Source organism: Schistocerca nitens, chromosome 7 (genome assembly GCF_023898315.1).
Source record: "Schistocerca nitens isolate TAMUIC-IGC-003100 chromosome 7, iqSchNite1.1, whole genome shotgun sequence".
Taxonomy (NCBI): Eukaryota; Metazoa; Arthropoda; class Insecta; order Orthoptera; family Acrididae; genus Schistocerca; species Schistocerca nitens.
In genome coordinates, this window is record NC_064620.1 from 383,603,588 (window position 1) to 383,623,579 (window position 19,992).

The 19,992-nt window shown below is 43.1% G+C and overlaps 1 protein-coding gene across 1 annotated transcript in view; it reads left to right on the forward strand.

Moving 5' to 3' along the window:
- LOC126194768 (protein turtle-like) overlaps positions 1-19,992 on the forward strand; it is a 914,596-nt gene that overhangs the window by 670,303 nt on the left and 224,301 nt on the right. The window contains exon 5 of the mRNA XM_049933054.1: positions 8,366-8,487. Within this exon, the coding sequence (XP_049789011.1) occupies positions 8,366-8,487 (122 nt within the window). The remainder of the gene's footprint in view (positions 1-8,365; positions 8,488-19,992) is intronic.

Consider the following 19,992-nt stretch of genomic DNA (forward strand, 5'->3'; position numbering starts at 1 on the left):
TATATTTATTTCTTATATTCTATTTTTTTTCTTTGAGCATCCAATTTTCGTATTTTTCTCACACTTAATGGGGAACTCAATGTTGATATTTTTGTCAGAATTCGTATTTAACTTTATTACACCCTTTCACGGAATGAGCACGTAATTCTCCTTTGAATGGTGTTGTTTCTTGCCAATGAGTATGCTTTGTAGTGTCAGTGACAAGGGCAGTCTCCCTTGAAAATACTAAAAATGCAACAGTTCCAATGCAAACGTCTTTAAACGCTATTAACAGATACTGCAAGCAATATATTTTAGCAGGAATCAATGTACCTGGTACAATAGCTACGAATATTGTCACTGACACTACAAAGCGTACTCAGTGACAAGAAGAACACCATTCAAAGCAGAATTACATACGCTTTCCGTGGCAAGATATAAAGTTGAATACCAATTCTGACAAAACCTGCTGACATGGAGTTCTCCATTAAGTGCGAGAAAATATAAAAAATTGATGCAAACAAAAACAAAACAGAATATGAGCAATATACAGTTCATTTAAATCGAGCAGTTCTCACACGAATTCGTAAACAGGAACGTACACGTGAGTTCACAGAATACTGTGCAACGAAATCAGCTTCCGTTTTCTGCGCAGCAAAACCAAAAATGGTATCATATACGAATACTCCACCCAATATTGCGTATGCAAGCAAAAATCAAACAGAATACGAGCAACATATATACAATGCAATTCAAAGTGTACAATACACGCAAGAAATTGTAATCAGGAACACAGTGTAATGAAACCACATTCTGTGTACTGTGAAACTGAAACAAATATGGAAGACTTTATATCATCCAATAGTAAAACGAGATGATGTATCGATAAATTTGCAGTATTCCAAGTGTCGCCCGTCCGGCTAGCCGCGCGGTCTAACGCGCTGCTTCCCGAGTGGGAACGCATGCCGGCCAGCCTGTGGATGGTTTTTAAGGCGGTTTTCCATCTGTCTCGGCGAACGCGGGCTGGTTCCCCTTATTCCGCCTCAGCTATACTATGTCGGCAAACACTGTACCCACGTACGCATACATCATAATTACTCTACCACGCACACATTTGGGGTTACACTCGTCTGGTATGAGGCGTTCCCGGGGGGATCCACTGGGAGTCGAACGGCACAATTCGGTGTGGATGGACTGCTGTGGCCTGTTGTGAACCACTGAGGGCTACAGCGGGACGAAGCCTCTCCGTCGTTTCTAGGTCCCCGGTTCGATACGCAATACACACACACACACACACACACACACACACACACACACACACACACACACTCCAAGTGTCCCAGCAGTGAACCCAGTTTGTGTTACCGGAAGGCCTTATATGACTTTCACCTCCGCCTCGATTCAGTAGTGAGCCAGAGTGCATCGAACTTTCGAAAAAACTACAACCCTCCGTGAAGATGTCTCCACAGAAGGAGACGAAAAGTTGCGTTTCAACAGCAGATTCATCCGACCACGATATAATAGCCCAGAATATTTTAATAAGTGTGCCGTAAAAGTTCACATTTTGCAATCACTTCCAGTGCCTTCCTGTGACTTTTTGGCCGCTCAAAGGACCGTCAGTCAGCTCACTTGCTGACTAGACCAGGGGTTCCCAACCTTTTCAGCTGGCGGACCCCTTCTCCAGTCGAAAATCCATGGCGGACCCCTAGTCAGTCAAGAGCACAGTAACTTTAAATTTCAGAGCGAAACACATGGGGACTGAAAGCTTCTTAATGCAAGTGCCATGTTCCCAATGACCCCCCTCCTCCTCCCCCCCCCCTCTCCCGAAGTATCAATAGTCTTTGGTTTAGAGATGAATGAAAACAACTTGAAATTAACGACCCAATTTGAATTCCCACTGTATCCAGACACCTACTAGTGGATTTACTCCCTTTGTTCAACACACTATAGCCTGATTAAAATTACTTGGCAACTGAAATTTCACACGATGGAGCTGTCTTCCTCCAAGAGCAATCAACCTCACGTCCAAACTGTTCGCCGGCCGGGGTGGCCGAGCGGTTCTAGGCGCTTCACTCCGGAACCGCGCGACTGCTACGATCGCAGGTTCGAATCCTGCCTCGGGCATGGATGTGTGTGATGTCCTTAGGTTAGTTAGGTTTAAGTAGTTCTAAGTTCTAGGGGACTGATGACCTCAGATGTTAAGTCCCATAGTGCTCAGAGCAATTTTTTCCAAACTGTTCGTTGTTGACAGGCTGCCGCTTATGGTCTGTTCACTTCCACTATTTGGCTACTGTTGTGTAAGGAGCATGCATATTTCGTAACAGTCGTGTGTGTGTGTTTGTGTCTGTGTGTGTGTGGGGGGGGGGGGGTTGGTGGGTGTGGTTTTCCGTGCAATTCGAAGAAAAATGTTCAAATGTATGTCAAGTCTTTCTTTGGTCTTCTTCCCTCCTCATTCATTTCAACTGGAAGCTTCCCTGGTTGTGAAGGCGATGGAGAAACTGCACCCTTCTTCAATGGTCCTGACTTCAGCCACCGATCCATGTTAGAAGTAATAAACTGGTCAAAAATCAACTTATGAAATAGGTAGTGCACTGACAAAGCAAGTTTAACATTTAATGATGCCTGGGGCCGCATAGGTGCCAGCGAGCGCTGTGATTGGTCGACAAAGCTCGCTTTGCGCATGCGTAAAACGTTTCAGCGCATCTAGCGCCGTGAGCCGCAGCATAAACGACCCCCGTATTGTTGCTAAACAGTCGATCAGAGAAGCCGCATTCTCCGGCACTAAACTGCGTATACGTTCTCACTTAGGAACCGCAAAGGCTGCTTGGGGATACGACTTGAAGTAAAAGTACACATGTTTTAGTAAAAGTAGACATGAAACTTCCTGGCAGATTAAAACTGTGTGCCGGACCGAGACTCGAAATCGGGACCTTTGCCTTTCGCGGGCAGTGCTCTACCAACTGAGCTACCCAAGCATGACTCACGCCCCGTCCTCACAGCTTTACTTCCGCCAGTACCTTTCTTTCAGGAGTGCTAGTTCTGCAAGATTCGCAGGAGAGCTTCTGTAAAGTTTGGAAGGTAGGAGGCGAGGTACTGGCGGAAGTAAAGCTGTGAGGACGGGGCGTGAGTCGTGCTTGAGTAGCTCAGTTGGTAGAGCACTTGCCCGCGAAAGGCAAAGGTCCCGAGTTCGAGTCTCGGTCCGGCACACAGTTTTAATCTGCCAGGAAGTTTCATATCAGCGCACACTCCGCTGCACAGTGAAAACGTCATTCTGGAAAAGTAGACATGTTTTTCACACGAAAAAAAAAACATTGATGAATTAGATTTTCACATTTTTATTCAATAATTTTACTCATTATTTTACACGACATGGTGAAAGGTGGCCGCGGACCCGTTAGAAAGAGCCGGCGGACCCCTAAGGGGTCCGCGGACCACAGGTTGGGAAGCCCTGGACTAGACAAACGTTTTACCGATTGAGCAGCTTTTCTTTAAATTTTTGCCTCGTTCTTTCTCTGTAGCAGACATAATTTCCCAGTTGACTGTTGCTGGAAGGCAAAGGGGATTGCTGATAAATGAACACTAGAATATGTTAGGATCACGCAATTACGGCCTTAATTACAGAAAGCGGAATTATTGTATCCGTGCTGCGTGACGTATGTGCCGCGTGCCACAGATCCTTATCGCGGCCTCTTCAGTGGGACACCGCTGTGTTTGTTATCGCTCCACTTAGCGGCTGGAGAATCGTTCAAGTTAATATACATGTATGTGGCCAACATAAAAATAACAAGTAAAACCGCCATCCCCGATTCTTTAAAGAATCAAACACACGCATAAAACAGCTTCAAAAGTGTGATTACTTTACGAATGGGTTAATGTGCTAAATACTTGACGTTAAGCAGCTAATCGAGAAAAAGTTTAGAAAAAGTTTGAAAGTACGTTTACAGTCTGTTGAAAGTCGCCAAGTGCACTCAGTACCAAACATTGAATGAGTGTAGACTGGGTAACCTGCGCTCCGTATTAACCTTTCGACTACCAACTTCATTTCAAAAACATTAATGTATGGTTATTTTAATTACTATCTTAGTCAGAAGTAACAATACTAAAAGAATACTTCCCGTCGTTTCGTTTTCCAAGGGGGTTGGAGTCGAAGGTAGGGTGGACGTACAGTATTATTCATAAGTACCTCCAAGGTTTCAGAAGGTGCCTCGCAAAATCTGCAAGACATACTGAAAACAGACGTACATCAATGAACAGCGCACCTCTCGAAGTGTGTAACCAAATGGTTCAAATGGCTCTAGGCACTATGGGACTTAACATCTTAGGTCATCAGTCCCCTAGACTTAGAACTACTTAGACCTAAGTAACCTAAGGACGTCACACACATCACATGCCCGAGGCAGGATTCGAATCTGCGACCGTAGCAGCAGCGCGGTTCCGGACTGAAGCGCCTAGAACCGCTCGGTCACAACGGCCGGCGGTGTGTAATCCACCCTACAGGTGTCCAATATGGGCTTCGTCTGTGATGGGCCAAGTGTCAATTCGTGAGAGCAAGTCGTTGACGAGACATGTCCAGGAAGGCATCCCGCTTTGCGAATCTGGTTTATTGGGTTGCCTATTGCAGGTGCGAATCAGTTCGATGTGACGATACGGAGACGAGGGTTAACAATGAAACTTTAGTGCAGCACAACCTAAAGGTGCATTCTGTAAATATAATAATTCTGCTAATCATAAGGAGGCATTCCTTTATCAGTGGGACTCATGCATAGCAATAACATGCAACAAATTCCAATTGGTTCTCTATTAACCTATCGTGGGCCCCATACGTCCCGCTGATACTCTACGCGTTAAGAAAAATATAGTTTTGCAAGCAATTCAACGTTTATAACGTCATGTCTCCCGAAGTATGTGTCCTACAATAACTTAATTTTGCCTGTACATTCAGCATAATACGTGGATACTGTCTGGAAAATGTATTGCGAATAAGGTTGGTAGTAAGAAAGTAACAAATTAAAACGTCATATCTGATGCTGGAGTTTTACTGCATGAACAGCGTTAAGTGTATTAAGCGATAACCTTTTTTGCTTTAATGCTTTCGGGGGGGGGGGGGGGGGGCAGCGAAAAAAGTTGCGTAAAAGTTTGAAATCATGTGTAAAGGTTTGTGTCCTCAGAGTCTTTCGTGGTGGCATGTTTCAGTAAAATCATCTTGCTTTCGAATAAAACACTGGCGCTTCCGTCAGCTCAGGCAGTTGGTGATTTCAACTCCTGATGCCGATGGCGGCGACAGCTGTCGAAAGCTCAAGTGTTTTATTCGAAATTATGTGGCTTCTAAGCCGAGAATATTTTTATTGAATATGTAAAGGTTATTGGAAGTCGCTAAGAGCTCTGATTTTCAAATAGCAGATGAAAATAATCTTGGTAATTTCCGCGCTTCAATTACACTGCTTCAAGACGTATTCACAGTTTCTAACTTTAATGTTTTATTAATGTGTCAAACCTCTAACGTAAGATTATTGTTCTTAATGAGTTGCTTATGACAGCATTTGAGATTTTCAAATTCGGCCCATAACAATACAGAATTTTGAAAAACAATTGATTGTTTCCCCTGAAGCCATTATACAGGCAACCTGCAACTCGGATTGTGCGCCACCAACTGAGTTAACCGTTTAGTGAGATAAATCTCTTACCAAATGGTTCAAATGGCTCTGAGCACTATGGGACTTAAAGTCTGAGGTCTTCAGTCCCCTAGAACTTAGAACTACTTAAACCTAACTAACCTAAGGACATCACACACATCCATGCCCGAGGCAGGATTCGAACCTGCGACCGTAGCGGTAGCGCGGTTCCAGACTGTAGCGCCTAGAACCGCTCGGCTACCCCGACCGGCAGTCTCTTATCGTTCCACAAGATAATGCACTGCTGAAGCTTTCTGGCAAATTAATATCGTGTGCTGGATTGATATTTGGACCGGAATCGTTACCGTTTGACAGAGATGACTGCACCAACTAATATCAAAGCTTCTCTCGTGAAAAGAAATCTAAGGTTGAATTCTGTCAGGCACATTCTATTGTATTTTATTAATACGGGGACATAGAAACGACGGAGAGGCTTCGGCCCGCCGTAGCCCTCAGTGGTTCACAACCTCACAATAGGACACAGTAGTCCATCCACACCGAACCCAGGTCTCGCGCCAGACGAGTGTTTGCGTGGTAGAGTAATTATGGTGTACGATTACGTGGAAACGGTGTTTGCACAGCAATCGCCGGCATAGTATAGCTGAGGCGGAATAAGGGGAGCCAGCCCGCATTCGCCGAGGCAGATGGAAAACCGCCTTAAAAACCATCCACAGGCTGGCCGGCACACCGGACCTCGACACTAATCCGCAGGGCGGGCGTCTGGCACATAGTTTAAATGTGTAAGCAAGCATCTGAAGTGTGTACACTATACTAGGGCCGTTTCAAGAATATGATGTAGATGCAGAAACAAAACAGGGAAAGTATTGTTTGTATTGTCCGGTACAATGGACCGACAACAGAATCCTCGATAAGAGATCCATCAGAAAGAACAGTGAGTAGACACGGAGAAAGGAAAGGATAACAGCTTATAGGATACGTTAAAATAAATTAATGACTATCTTCAGCCAAAATGGACGATGAAAAATGGGAAACACTGACGGATGCTAAACTTGGAATTAAAGACCTAGCATCTGGCCAGAACCTTTAAAAAATACTGTAAATGCTGTGCTGGTAATTCATGTAATTTATAACTATATTATTATTTACAATACTTACGTGTTATTATCATATTACACTACTGGCCATTAAAATTGCTACACCACAGAGATGATGTGCTACAGACGCGAAATTTAACCGACAGGATGAAGGTGCTGGGATATGCAAATGATTAGCTTTTCAGAGCATTCACACGAGGTTGGTGCCGGTGGCGACACCTACAACGTGCTGACATGAAGAAAGATACCAACCGATTTCTCATACACAAAAAAACAGCAGTTGACCGGAGTTGCCTGGTGAAGCCTCGTGTAAGGAGGAGTAATGCGTACCATCACGTTTTCGACTTTGATAAAGGTCGGATTGTAGCCTGTCGTGACTGCGGTTTATAGTATCGCGACATTGCTGCTCGCGTTCGTCGAGATCCAATGACTGTTAGCAGAATATGGAATCGGTGGGTTCAGGACGGTAATACGGAACGCCGTGCTGGATCCCAACGGCCTCGTATCACTAGCAGTCGAGATGACAGGCATCTTATCCGCATGGCTGCAACGGGTCGTGCAGCCACGTCTCGATCCCTGAATCTACAGATGGGGACGTTTGCAAGACAACAACCATCTGCACGAACAGTTCGACGACGTTTGCAGCAGCATGGACTATCAGCTCGGAGACCATGGCTGCGGTTACCCTTGACGCTGAATCACAGACAGGAGTATCTGCGATGGTGTACTCAGCGACGAACCTGGATGCACGAATGGCAAAACGTAATTTTTTCGGATGAATCCAATTTCTGTTTACAGCATCATGATGGTCGCATCCGTGTATGGCGACATCGCGGTGAACGCACATTGGAAGCGTGTATTCGTCATCTCCATACTGGCGTATCACCCGGCGTAATGGTATGGGGTGCCATTGGTTACACGTCTCGGTTACCTCTTGTTGGCAATGACGGCACTTTGAACAGTGGACGTTACATTTCAGATGTGTTACGACCCGTGGCTCTATCCTTCATTCGATCCCTGCGAAACCCTACATTTCAGCAGAATAATGCACGGCCGCATGTTGCAGGTCCTGTACGGTCCTTTCTGGATACAGAAAATGTTCGACTGCTGCCCTGGCCAGCACATTCTCCAGATCTCTCACCAACTAAGAACGTCTGCTCAATGGTGGCCGAGCAACTGGCTTGCCAAAATAAGCCAGTCACTACTCTCGATGAACTGTGGTATCGTGTTGAAGCTGCATGGGCAGCTGTACCCGTACACGCCATCCAAGCTCTGTTTGACTCATTTCCCAGGTGTATCAAGGCCATTATTATGGCCAGAGGTAATTGTTCTGGGTACTGATTTCTCAGGATCTATGCACCCAAACTGCGTGAAAATGTAATCACATGTCAGTTCTAGTATAATATATTTGTCCAATGAATACACGTTTATCATCTGCATTTCTTCTTGGTGTCGCAATTTTAATGGCCAGTACTGTAATATAAAAGTTTAGAAATATGTTGCATCACCAAACCATGCTAATGGCACATTGGTTATATTCACATTCAGAAAAGTGTACTGCGGTTTCGGATAATAGATCAACAACGCCTGTACTTTAAATAATAAGCAGGTACACGGAACTACATGGATAGTTGTAAAGCACCGTACTTTTGTCCACAGGCCTTTGCTTCCAAGATGCAGTGCACATCACCGCCATCTTGGGAGAATCTGTGGTGTTCAACTGCCACGTTGAGTTCCCGGGCGATCATCCCGTGCCCTACGTGTTGCAGTGGGAGAAGAAGGTAGGCGAAACGGTAGGCCAAAAACTCTGTTCTATTTCTCTCGTTCGAAAATTTAAAAAAAAGAAAACACCAGTTTTTTCTTGTAAAAGGATGCATGCGTTGCAGTGGGACAGAGTTGGCATGTTGGCAGCGAAACATGATAAATCACCGAGTGTCTTTTGACTCTGAAATACACCAAACTTTGCAGCATGAAATGTCTCTCTTTCAGGAGCAGCAGCCTCGAAGAGCGCGCAAATGTGAGCAGCGAGACGCACTTTTTCTCCCAAATTAAGACTACGAGATGATTCTGTCTGCCTTTAAATACTTCGGCGCCTCTCATCATTTCCATCTTACTTTTTTCTCTGCTCCCCAACGCAGAAATGCGATTTCCATCACTATAAATACCGCATTCCCTGCATGATCGTCGTACAGCCTCACTAAATTATCCAAAAATGACGATCTGCGCCGTTTTTCATGCTTTCTCTCTTAGAAGACAGTGGTTGCCAAAGATTTAGTTTCACGTTCTACAAACCGCACAGCTGTGAAACCCTACTTTGCCATGTCTTACTAACCAGACTTCATCCTATGTGGCAATGCGTTCACACCACCACTAATTTTTCTGTCTCCATCAGCTATTAGTGACAAGTTAGTCTACTGCAGCGTCCACGCGAGTTTATTTTTGTACTGTGAATCGCATCTGTCACGAGTAGTCGTTTTCGTTTACACGTCAGCTCCAAAACTGCCTCTTTGTGAAAGCTGTCTGCTGTGCAGCTTGGCACCAGAAAGATAAAGTGAGGTTATGAGGGACCATATTTTTCACGAAAAATTCGAAATATAGTAAAAAGAATGCAGTTAGAAGTAATGATAATAGAGTTTACTAATGGTCAAAGCAAAATTCGCAGAGGATGTCCTTGACAAAGGTCGTATGGTAAATTCTTCACACTCCTGACAACTGAACGAATATGAAATGTGTCTTCCAAACATTTCAGAACACCTACGTCTGTCCCCTCAGAAAAATGCATACTTACAAGCATGTCAAACAATCTTCAGAAGGCTATAAATTGCGTTGTTTTACTTCATCCTTTCTATTTTTTTTTCTTGCTTGGTATAAAAGTACATTGAAAGTTGGTTTTCCCATTAAACAGATATGACTTTTCTATTTGCGTTGTTATTCGTGCATAGTGTGGGCTTTTCTTTGTCCAGGTATTGCAAAACCTTTCTGCTTTCAGATATTTCGTCTCTCTTGTAGAGAGCACTAATAGGAAACATACCAGGTCCTCTTAAAACTTCTGCAAACCAAGGCAAGCTCTACTTCCCTTCATTATCACACTAATCATGGGAAATACACAACAAAAAACATATGAGCACAGTATGAAACGCTTTCCTAAATGAAATGTTCAATATGCCCTCCGCTAGCAAGGATACAACAATCAAGCCGGCGTCGTATTGAATCCCTGCCGCGGTGAAATATCCCTATAGAATTTCGTATTGTTTCACTGCCTTCCACTGTGCTAGCACGAAGACTCTGTACATCTTGTGCCGGGGTTCCGTACACAAGAGCTTTCAAATGCCTCCACAAAGAAAGGTCTAGTGGGTTTAGGTCAGGAGAGCGTGGTGGACAAGGAATTGGTCCACCTTTATTTATACATTGGACACGGAACCCGTTATTTAGAAGCCTACTAACATTAACAGTGAGGTGGGGAGGAACTCCATCGTGCATGAAGTACATATATTGTCACACTCGTAAAGACACATATTCCAGCGGGCTAGGTAGAGTATTCGCTCAGAAAGCATGGTAACTTTCTCCTTTCAGCCTGGGTGGAAAAACTTCAGGCCCTAAGGGTTGCCATATTTCGCTGGGACCCCGTCGGGATACTCTGAGATGGGGGTCTATAAATTAAATAAAAATTTATTTAATATAATTACTTTTTATTGATAACACAATTGAATGAAACTTCTTGCGCATAAGTAGCTGGCAGACCATGTTTCACCTTTTTCAGCAAGTCGTATTTCCCTTTTACATATTTATAAAACTCCATGCAAGTCAGCTTGCAGTTTAACTGGCACTGTAAGAGTGATTCCGCAGTCTCTGACAGTAGTCGACTTCTTTCATTACTCCACTGGTCCGACACCAACCAAAAACTCTTTCCACAGAGGCCTTGTGTGCTGGAATACAATACACACATTCGCATAACTTTAGCAGTTGGCATTTGCGTTCAGGATTTTCTGTTTCCGTAAGGAAGTAAATCCACCTTTCTTCCACAACGTATTTTGACTTCCATTATTTCGAGTCACGCTTAGTTACTAACAAGTTCTTCAGATACATATATTCTTGAAAACAATTGTCGCCTGAAATCATCACACCATTTTTAGTCAGGTATACAATAGTGTTTGCAATTACCACCCAATCTGGGGTTTCAGATAGTGTCATCTAATTAACTATTAAAATAAACAGCCCATTTGTCTAAGTAATCAAATGCTATGTTATAGAAAGCTATTGTCTCTTCCTCAAATTTCGAAATCAAATTAATTATTTCTTGGTTAAGGTTCTCATTCTTCCATTTCTCTAAATTCATCTTTTTTTGCATACCAATAAAACTGGCATTGTTCCTTTTATTTAGACATATTTGAGTGTCGATTAATATACACTATGTGATCAAAAGTATCCGGACACCTGGCTGAAAATGACTTACAAGTTCGTGGAGCCCTCCATCGGTAATACTGGAATTCAATATGGTATTGGCCCACCCTTTGCCTAGATGATAGCTTCCACTCTCGTAGGCATACGTTCAATCACTTGTTGCAAGGTTTCTTGGGCAATGACTGCCCATTCTTCATGGAGTGCTGCACTGAAGAGAGGTATCGATGTCGGTTGGTAAGGCCTGGCACGAATGCGGCGTTCCAAAACATCCCTAATGTGTTCTATAGGATTCAGGTCAGAACTCTGTGCAGGCCAGTTCATTACAGGGATGTTACTGCCCTGTAACCACTACGCTAAAGGCCGTGCATTATGAACAGGTGCTCGGTCGTGTTGAAAGATGCAATCGCCGTCCCCGAATTGCTCTTCAACAATGGGAAGCAAGAAGGTGCTTAAAACACCAATGTAGTCCTGTTCTGTGATATTGCCTTGCAAAACAACAAGGTGTGCAAGCTCCCTCCATGAAAAACACGACCACACTATAACACCACCGCATCCGAATTTTATTGTTGGCACTACACACGCTGGCAAATGACGTTCACCGGGTATTCGCCATACCCACACCCTACCATCGGATGGCCACATTGTGTACCGTGATTCGTCACTCCACACAACACTTTTTCACTGTTCAGTCGTCCAATGTTTACGCTCCTTACACTAAGCGAGGCGTTGTTTGGCATTTACCGGCCTGATGTGTGACTTATGAGCAGCCGCTCGACCTGAAATGCAAGTTTTCTCACCTCCCGCCTACCTGTCATAGTACTTGCAGTGGATCCTGATGCAGTATTGACTTTCTGTGTAATGGCCTGGATACATGTCCGCACAATACGACCCTCTTCAACTGTCGGCGGTCTCTGTCAGTCAACAGACGAGGTCGGCCTGTACGCTTTTGTGCTGTACGTTTCCCTTCACGTTTCCACTTCACTATCACATCGGAAACAGTGGACCTAGGGGTGTTTAGGAGTGTGGAAATCTCGCGTACAGACGTATGACACAAGTGACACCCAATCACCTGAGTACGTTCGATGCCCATGAGTTCTGCTGAGCGCCCCATTCTGCTCTCTCGCGATGTCTAATGACTACCGAGGTCGCTGATAAGAAGTACCTGGCAGCACAATGCACCTAATATGAAAAACGTATGTTTTTGAGGGTGTCCGGATACTTTTGATCACATAGTGCATGTCTTATTTCATTTATCGTGACGTTATTCTTCTCCATGCTTTTTATATTTCTTTCAAGCCAAATTTGACTGCAGAAACATGAAGTAAATTTTAATGATCGGACTACTGAAAAAAACCTGAAATTATTTTAGGTCGCCTGTCTTTGGCATAGAATCCAAAGCTTAAGAATTCTCTCACCTGCGCGCATTAACGACAGTCAAATCTTGTTTTTGAATGAGACAGATGAGTCTCATGATTGACAGAACTTTTTCAGCTTCTCTGTCCTTATCGTGTATGCTGAAAAATAATTAAATATTTTCATGACGGCTATTTTAGTGTCGATAGCTAAGACTCCAGCAGAGCTTGATAAAGTAGTGCGGAGAATGTAGGTAGGGCATCCAGTTCCTTCCACATTTCTTCCTAATTCTTCTTTAATTTGGTGAAACTCACTCCACTGGCCGCGCTGATGAAGCCCTCCGAAGTTGGTATTGAATCCACAAAAAGCAGGTACGGTAATTTATCTAATGGAATTTGCGGTTGTCTTAAAGTGCCTCAACAAAACTTTGCAGTTGCCTTTGACATTTCCTTACTCAGCGAATCAAACTTCAACAGCTTCTGTTGGATTCCGTTAGTTTCAGTAAAGTATTGCACAACTAAACGAAATATCTTTCAAGCCTTTGGTTCAATATGTCGCTGCCTACGCCGTAAAACGAAACTTCTTGCAATTGTTTTATGCATTCGGACACGAAGTGTGGTGCGAGAACATTTTTAACGATAGCTGTATCTTTGGTGCTGGCTGTAGGTTGCTGTGCCGCGACCTTGGGGTCAGGATACATTGCGGCATTCAGTGTTACGGTGCAGTCAGAGAACTGAAGGACTTATTTATTATTCCCCTGTTGGGCAGACCGTTCGCCGGGTGCCGGTCTTTCAATTTGACGCCACTTCGGCTACCTGCAGTCGATGAGGATGATAGGATGATGATGAGGATAGCACAACACCCAGTCCCTGGGCGGAGAAAATTCCCCGACCCAGACGGGAATCGAACCCGTGCCCAGAGGATTGACTCTGGGTCGGATTGGACTCATGATGCTTGACAACTTTATATGCTGTTGTTAGTTCTGCAGCAACTAGAAATTACTCCTGGGTATCTTCTTTTATCATGAATGTAGGAGTAGGCTTTGATGTCGATGGTTCAAATGGCTCTGAGCACTGTGGGACTCAACTGCTGTGGTCATAAGTCCCCTAGAACTTAGAACTACTTAAACCTAACTAACCTAAGGACAGCACACGACACCCAGCCATCACGAGGCAGAGAAAATCCCTGACCCCGCCGGGAATCGAACCCGGGAACCCGGGCGTGGGAAGCGAGAACGCTACCGCACGACCACGAGATGCGGGCTGATGTCGATGCTACCGCCCGTCTATTTGTATGATTCTACGTAGAAAAGTGATGCCTCACATTATCCTTAGCTTCCAGAGTTACTGAGGTGAAACAGCTACAAACCTCACACAACGCTTCCTGATCCGTACGTCCTTTTTTGACAAAACCACTCTTTTGTGTAATCATCTGAAAAGTGGCCTTTTATCTGTCCATTCTTAGGCATTTTCGTAAGTATGATACGTTTGTTAGACGTTAAACAGTCTACACTTCAGTCATTGAAATACAAATCACTATACACTTCACACCCTATATACCCGCAGTAAACACCTGAAACTTTAACATATGTTTTGAGTGAGGTCCACCTTTAGCAAAACACAATTTTGTTTTTTGTCCCAGAAATGTTTCACTGCAGTTGCAGCATCATCAGTGGTTTTTTTATTGTTATGGCTTCTTACTGCTGTGTTACGTTTATAAAGTGACTGTTTTTCTTTACAGGTTTCTTGTCGTCTTCTTCATTGTCAAGTTCTATGTATTGAGTTGTCACTGTCACTGTTACTGTCACTGTTTACCAGCTGGCTGTGACAACTCAATACATAGAATTTGACAATGAAGAAGATGACGAAATAAGAAACCTTGCAGGTGACAAACTGCAAAGAAAAACAGTCACTGTATAAACGTAACACAGCAGTAAGAAGCCATAATAATAAAAAACCCACAGATGATGCTGCAACTGCAGTGAAACATTTCTGGGACAAAAAACAAAATTGTGTTTTGCCAAATGTGGACCCCACTCAAAACATATGTTATTGTTAAAGCAAACACAGGCAAAAGAGCTTCAACATCAAGATGATTAACTTGAAACATTACTAACTTGCACTCGTTGTTCGTATTACGTTAATCGTCTTTATCAGATCGCTATCCAAATTGGAACTGCCCAATTGCTCCGCTTAGCGCTGCTTAAATAATTCCGCCCCGTACTACTTGATAAGTCTGGTACCATCTCGAATGATGGCGCTAGCTCTAGAAGGCAACATGCAACGCCATCTGTGAGATGACCTTATGAACTAAAACTTGTTGACATAAATAAAACTAACTTAGAATGCATTTACATGTTGCGCTAATATTGGTTTTGCTCCAGCAATTGAGCAAAGCTCGTAACAGTATTTTGCAAAATCAGGACAAAATTGGATCTTGGTGGGATACCGGGACAAAAAGGTCCACAACGGTGAAGCTCCCGATATATCAGGACGGATGGCTACCCTTGAGTCTAACAGTCACGTGCCCCAACGTCGACAGAACATCTTTGTTGATGACATGACTGTAAAATTTCGAGGGGATTCTCGATACCCCAAACGTGCTGATGATGAAAATTTACAATCTGATCACATTAAAACCAAGGAATAAAATGAGTTCTGACACGAACATAAACCTTTTCCGGACCCACATCCGTATGACACATTTCATTCTCCTAGGTGTGAGGAATGTTTCGGGAATGTTTGGCCATATCTTCTTGTTACACATGTATATTACGAGTGAGCCTGACGATAATAGGGTAACTACCACTGTTAACAGATGACGACTCTGCTTCTGTGCGTGAACAGTTTGCAGTACAAAAATTTTAGAACCCCATATTCGGCTCAGACAATTGATCATTGACATCACTGCTTTACACGCAACGTGGTTCGCTGCTGATTTACATGCAATCACGTGACATGCACCCACAACGAGTGGTCAATTTTGACGGAAAGTCGCTCGCGTAAAACGGGCTTTATGTTACGTCATCATGTCTCAACTGCATCAGATTGTGTTTTCCTCTCTCAGATAGAAATTATGATGCAGCACCCCCTTATTCGTCACGCAGTACTCATTCCGTCATGCTGCGACATCTTGCAGCATTATAAAACTTGCGTCTGAGAAGTAAGGATTCTGAGCACTTTTACTACATCACAGTCCATTAAATTACCACTAACTTCACGGGATCTTTGTCTTGACAACAGGAAGAGTAGACATTTTACTTTCGAACTTGCTTTTGTTACAACCGTCGGTGCAGTTAAAAGGAATAATAGCTAGATTAAAAAGACTTTCACAAACTCAATAAGTCTTTACAATTTCAACCAAGCAGTTTCGCATTGCTCCAGAATAGCATCTCAGGCTTTTGTAAACATTAAATTTTTCCCTTACAATCTAGAAGAGTAAGATCTAAGACATTTCGCAAATGTAATTTCTTCTTCCATCGCTCGAGTGCGATCTCCAAGACACTAACTCCAGTTTGTCGTCAGACAAAGAATGGCACGTCACTACATAAAAAGAAACGTCTCCAAAGCGATTATCAGTGATGTTGCTTCGCAGCAAAGCAAATCACGTTCTCCATGTTGAATTGACTCGCTGCAGTTTTAAAAGACGTTCTACTAAAATATAATTTCTTCCATTTTGCTTGTGATTCCCGGTTCTTCACAGAGAGATGGTCTGCCATTTCATTCCTCGTCATTCAGTCCTGTCTGACCACACTGGAAGGATCTGCGCCACCTAAGCATTGCGTCATATGAGAGCGCATTGCTACCATACACTTCCATCACTTTATCATGGGTTGTTCAGACTTTGTTACCCACCCAAACGAGAAAAACGAATTACTACACGATACTGTATTTTATCAGCAGGATGTGTCATTTTAATTTGGCCCCTCCAGCGGCATACGGCGAGCTGATTTCGATGTGCGTCAGATCTACAGAGATGAACCCGCACACAAACAAATAGTTAATTACGTAACTTCCGTTTTTCGACGTGATAATTAAAACGTAGACTTGCTCTCATATTGTCTGCAACGATTGACTGGCATGAATTTTGTGGGAAAAAATGAATAAAAAACTCACTTTAATCGCTTTTTAAACATCCTGAGCAACGATGTCCCTACGACAGTTTGTAGGAGGGACGGGGGTGGAAAGGGTCTCGGGCTGGGGTATGGAGTATTTTTAATATTTCGGAAGACCAATGGCGACTTGTAATTAATCATAAAAAAGTTGCATTTCCGATCCTGTTAAAAACCTGAGTAATACCGACTTTTAAACCATTTTCTTGAAAGAAAAGCGCCTGATTTACACTATATTTTTCTTTCTCTGTGAGCTAAGGGAGGGGGGGGGGGGGGTCATCTGCTTAAATCATCGCCGGTACTCTTGCACTGTCAGGACTATGCACTGTCAGGACTATGCACTGTTAGACTTTATCTGTTTTCGAATTTGTGTACATGATTCGCTTACATCCTGCGCACAGTTCGAGGAACACTTTCCAGAGTGGAGTGGCATAACCACAAAGAAGAGGGTGACTCAAAGAGAAAGAACAAGTTTCAGTTGTTTATTTCAAACAAACGGCAAAAGATAGAAACACTTTGCGCATGTCACTGGATAGAGAGAGGTTCAAAGTTTTATGTTCGCACAGACATTATACCATACAATCAACAGGAGCACCATGAGTTGCTCGAGAAACATCGGAACTGTAGTCTATCTCATTCCACACACGAATCGACAGGTTCCTGTTTATTGACTCGACAGCTTCAGTAATTTGATTTCTCAGCTCTTGAAGACTAGTTTCCATACGTGGGACAAAAACTCTGTCTCTTAGGTACCCTCATGGAAAAAACCGCAAGATGTGAAGTCTGGTGGCCAGGGAGGCCAAAACCAATAAACAAGATTTTCTTGTCCACCTCTTCCAGTCTAACGTTGCGGGATGGTGTTGTTAAGATATCTCCGCACCTCAACATGAAAGTGAGGCAGGGCGCCGTGACGCATAAAAATGAAATCATTGGAATCTTCGTGAAGTTAAGAAATCAATTAATTTTGCAGCATGTCGAGCTATGACATTCCTGTCTCACTTCCCTCCACAAAAAAGGTCTATAAATTTTGTGAACAGAAACTGCACAAAACACGTTGATTTTCGGCCAGTCTCTTTCATGTTCGACGACGACATAAGGATTTTGCCACCCCTAGATTCTTACATTATGGCAGTTTACTTTACCCGATAGATGACATGTCCATTCGTCCGACAAGATGAATCGTTCGGGAAAAGAGTCCTTTGCCATATCCGGGAGAAATGAAATGCAAAATTCGTACCGTATGGTCGTCAGGACCCATTTGATGCAGTGACTGCAACTTGAACGCATCGTATGCGGGCGTCGATTCAGAACATGCCACACCCTTGACTGAGGAAGTTGAAGCCGTGGGCTGCCCGACTTGTGGACTTCCTAGGGCTCCGTGTGAACGCATCTCGGATACTTTCGACATTGTCATCAGAGATGCGTGGCCGACCACTGCTCTTGCCTTTGCATATGCAGCCAACTTCCAAGAATTTTGTATGCCAGTCATAAATCTGCTTTTGCAGAGGCGGCTTCTTGCTGAATGCACGTTGCACTTGGACAATAGATGACTTCACGCAAATTCCTACACACAAAATGAATTTTGTTGTGCTCTAGTCCTCATATTGCTACAAGGTACATAAACCAGAAAGGTAGGCCATTCCGGCGAGTACGCTCCCACTCGTCAGCGACGTGTTAATTCACTTGGCAGCCAAAGCTGGCGCAGTCACACACTCGCTAACGGGAATCTCACACAGTAAAACAATTTTTCGCTCCTCTTTTCATTCGATTTTGAGCATCTCATTGACGGAGTTCAAGATGATGCGAATGAATTGGTATTTGAAATATTTGAAAGCAAATATAAAGTGGCAAAGGCATTGAGGACAACAATTTTTGATACGCCCGCTAAACCCGCTCGGCAGAACAGGTAATAAGATTGTGGAAAGGGCCAAGGGTTGAGGTCAGTTTCTGCTTCTAATTGTCATTTATTTTAACTTAATAACCTTTACAACCAGAGCGGCTCATAGTCGAATCTTTACCGAATGCCATTCTTTCACGGCTGAAGGCCTCCAACAAGAAATCTCAACAATATAAAAATCCAATGACGATAGCAATAAAATAATTCAAAAAATAATATATTCAAAGTGCAACACAACTGGCTGAGGGGCCACAATTAAATTTCAGAACTTCAGAATATATTACCATAGACCTTTAAAGGCAGAAGGACAGTATGTTTAACAACAAGAAATATTAAAAATCAACAAGATAAAAACCCAATTAAGATAGCAATAAAATAATTTAAAGAAGCAACATATGCAAGGTGCAATACCAATGGCTGAGGGCCACAATTAAACTTCAAAATTTTAAAATGTATTATCATAATCTTGAAAGGCAGAAAGCCGCCGTGTTTAAGCATGAAAGGTAAATTTAAAAATTAATTTTGCAAAATTTTAAGAAAACTGTTTTGGCCACTCTGCCATTTGTAGCATGTATTCCTTCTTGAAACAACAACCAACGGCTGGTTACGTATTATCCATGAAAATGGCTCTGGTTCAAATGGCTCTAAGCACTATGGGACTTAACATCTGTGGTCATCAGTCCCTTAGAACTTAGAACTACTTAAACCTAACTAACCTAAGGACATCACACACATCCATGCCCGAGGCAGGATTCGAACCTGCGACCGTAGCAGTCGCGCGGTTCCGGACTGAGCGCCTAGAGATTTTCCATGACTTTCGAGTGCAGTGGCGGTTCTTAAACCGTATAGAAGTCGTCGGTGGCAAATGTATCGTAATGCAGTTCTACATATGCTGCCACACATTTTTTTGTGCAGTGGATGCTTTCCTGCTGACTTCAAATGTCGTGTGACCATTCTCAGGCATATTAAAGGATGCACCAACGTCGTATGAAACTATTTTTAATTACCGTTTGTGTCAGGGAAAGCAGGTTAAGCAAAAAATTAATACGGCAATGTGGCAACCAAACGTCGAATCGGCAATTGGATTATAACGCCTAAAGTGATAACTGTGAAACCAATTATTATGACTGGTCCTTCATAACTACTTGCAAGACTGGGACCAGTGATACTTTATAGATACTGAAGACGATTCACATAATATTATATTTGGTACACAATGCTAAGTGTTTGACACAAAGACTCGATCAGGGATGAAAAACCTTTCGGTAAAAGAAATCGACTTATCAAAGGGTGTGGACTGTTTCGGCGATGCTGGAAAGAGTAATTGGCAATCTGGTGTTATTACATGTAATTATAAAGTATTCTAAACGTTGCAAATAAACAAAATGTCTTAAGACAAAACAAAATAATTAACAAGAAGTTTTTTTACGTGTCCACCACCTGCAGCGAGCACGGAAATATTCATTTTGTAAACAACAAGCACCATTTCCTTGCTTTGATGTATTTTATTTGTTCTACACTCCT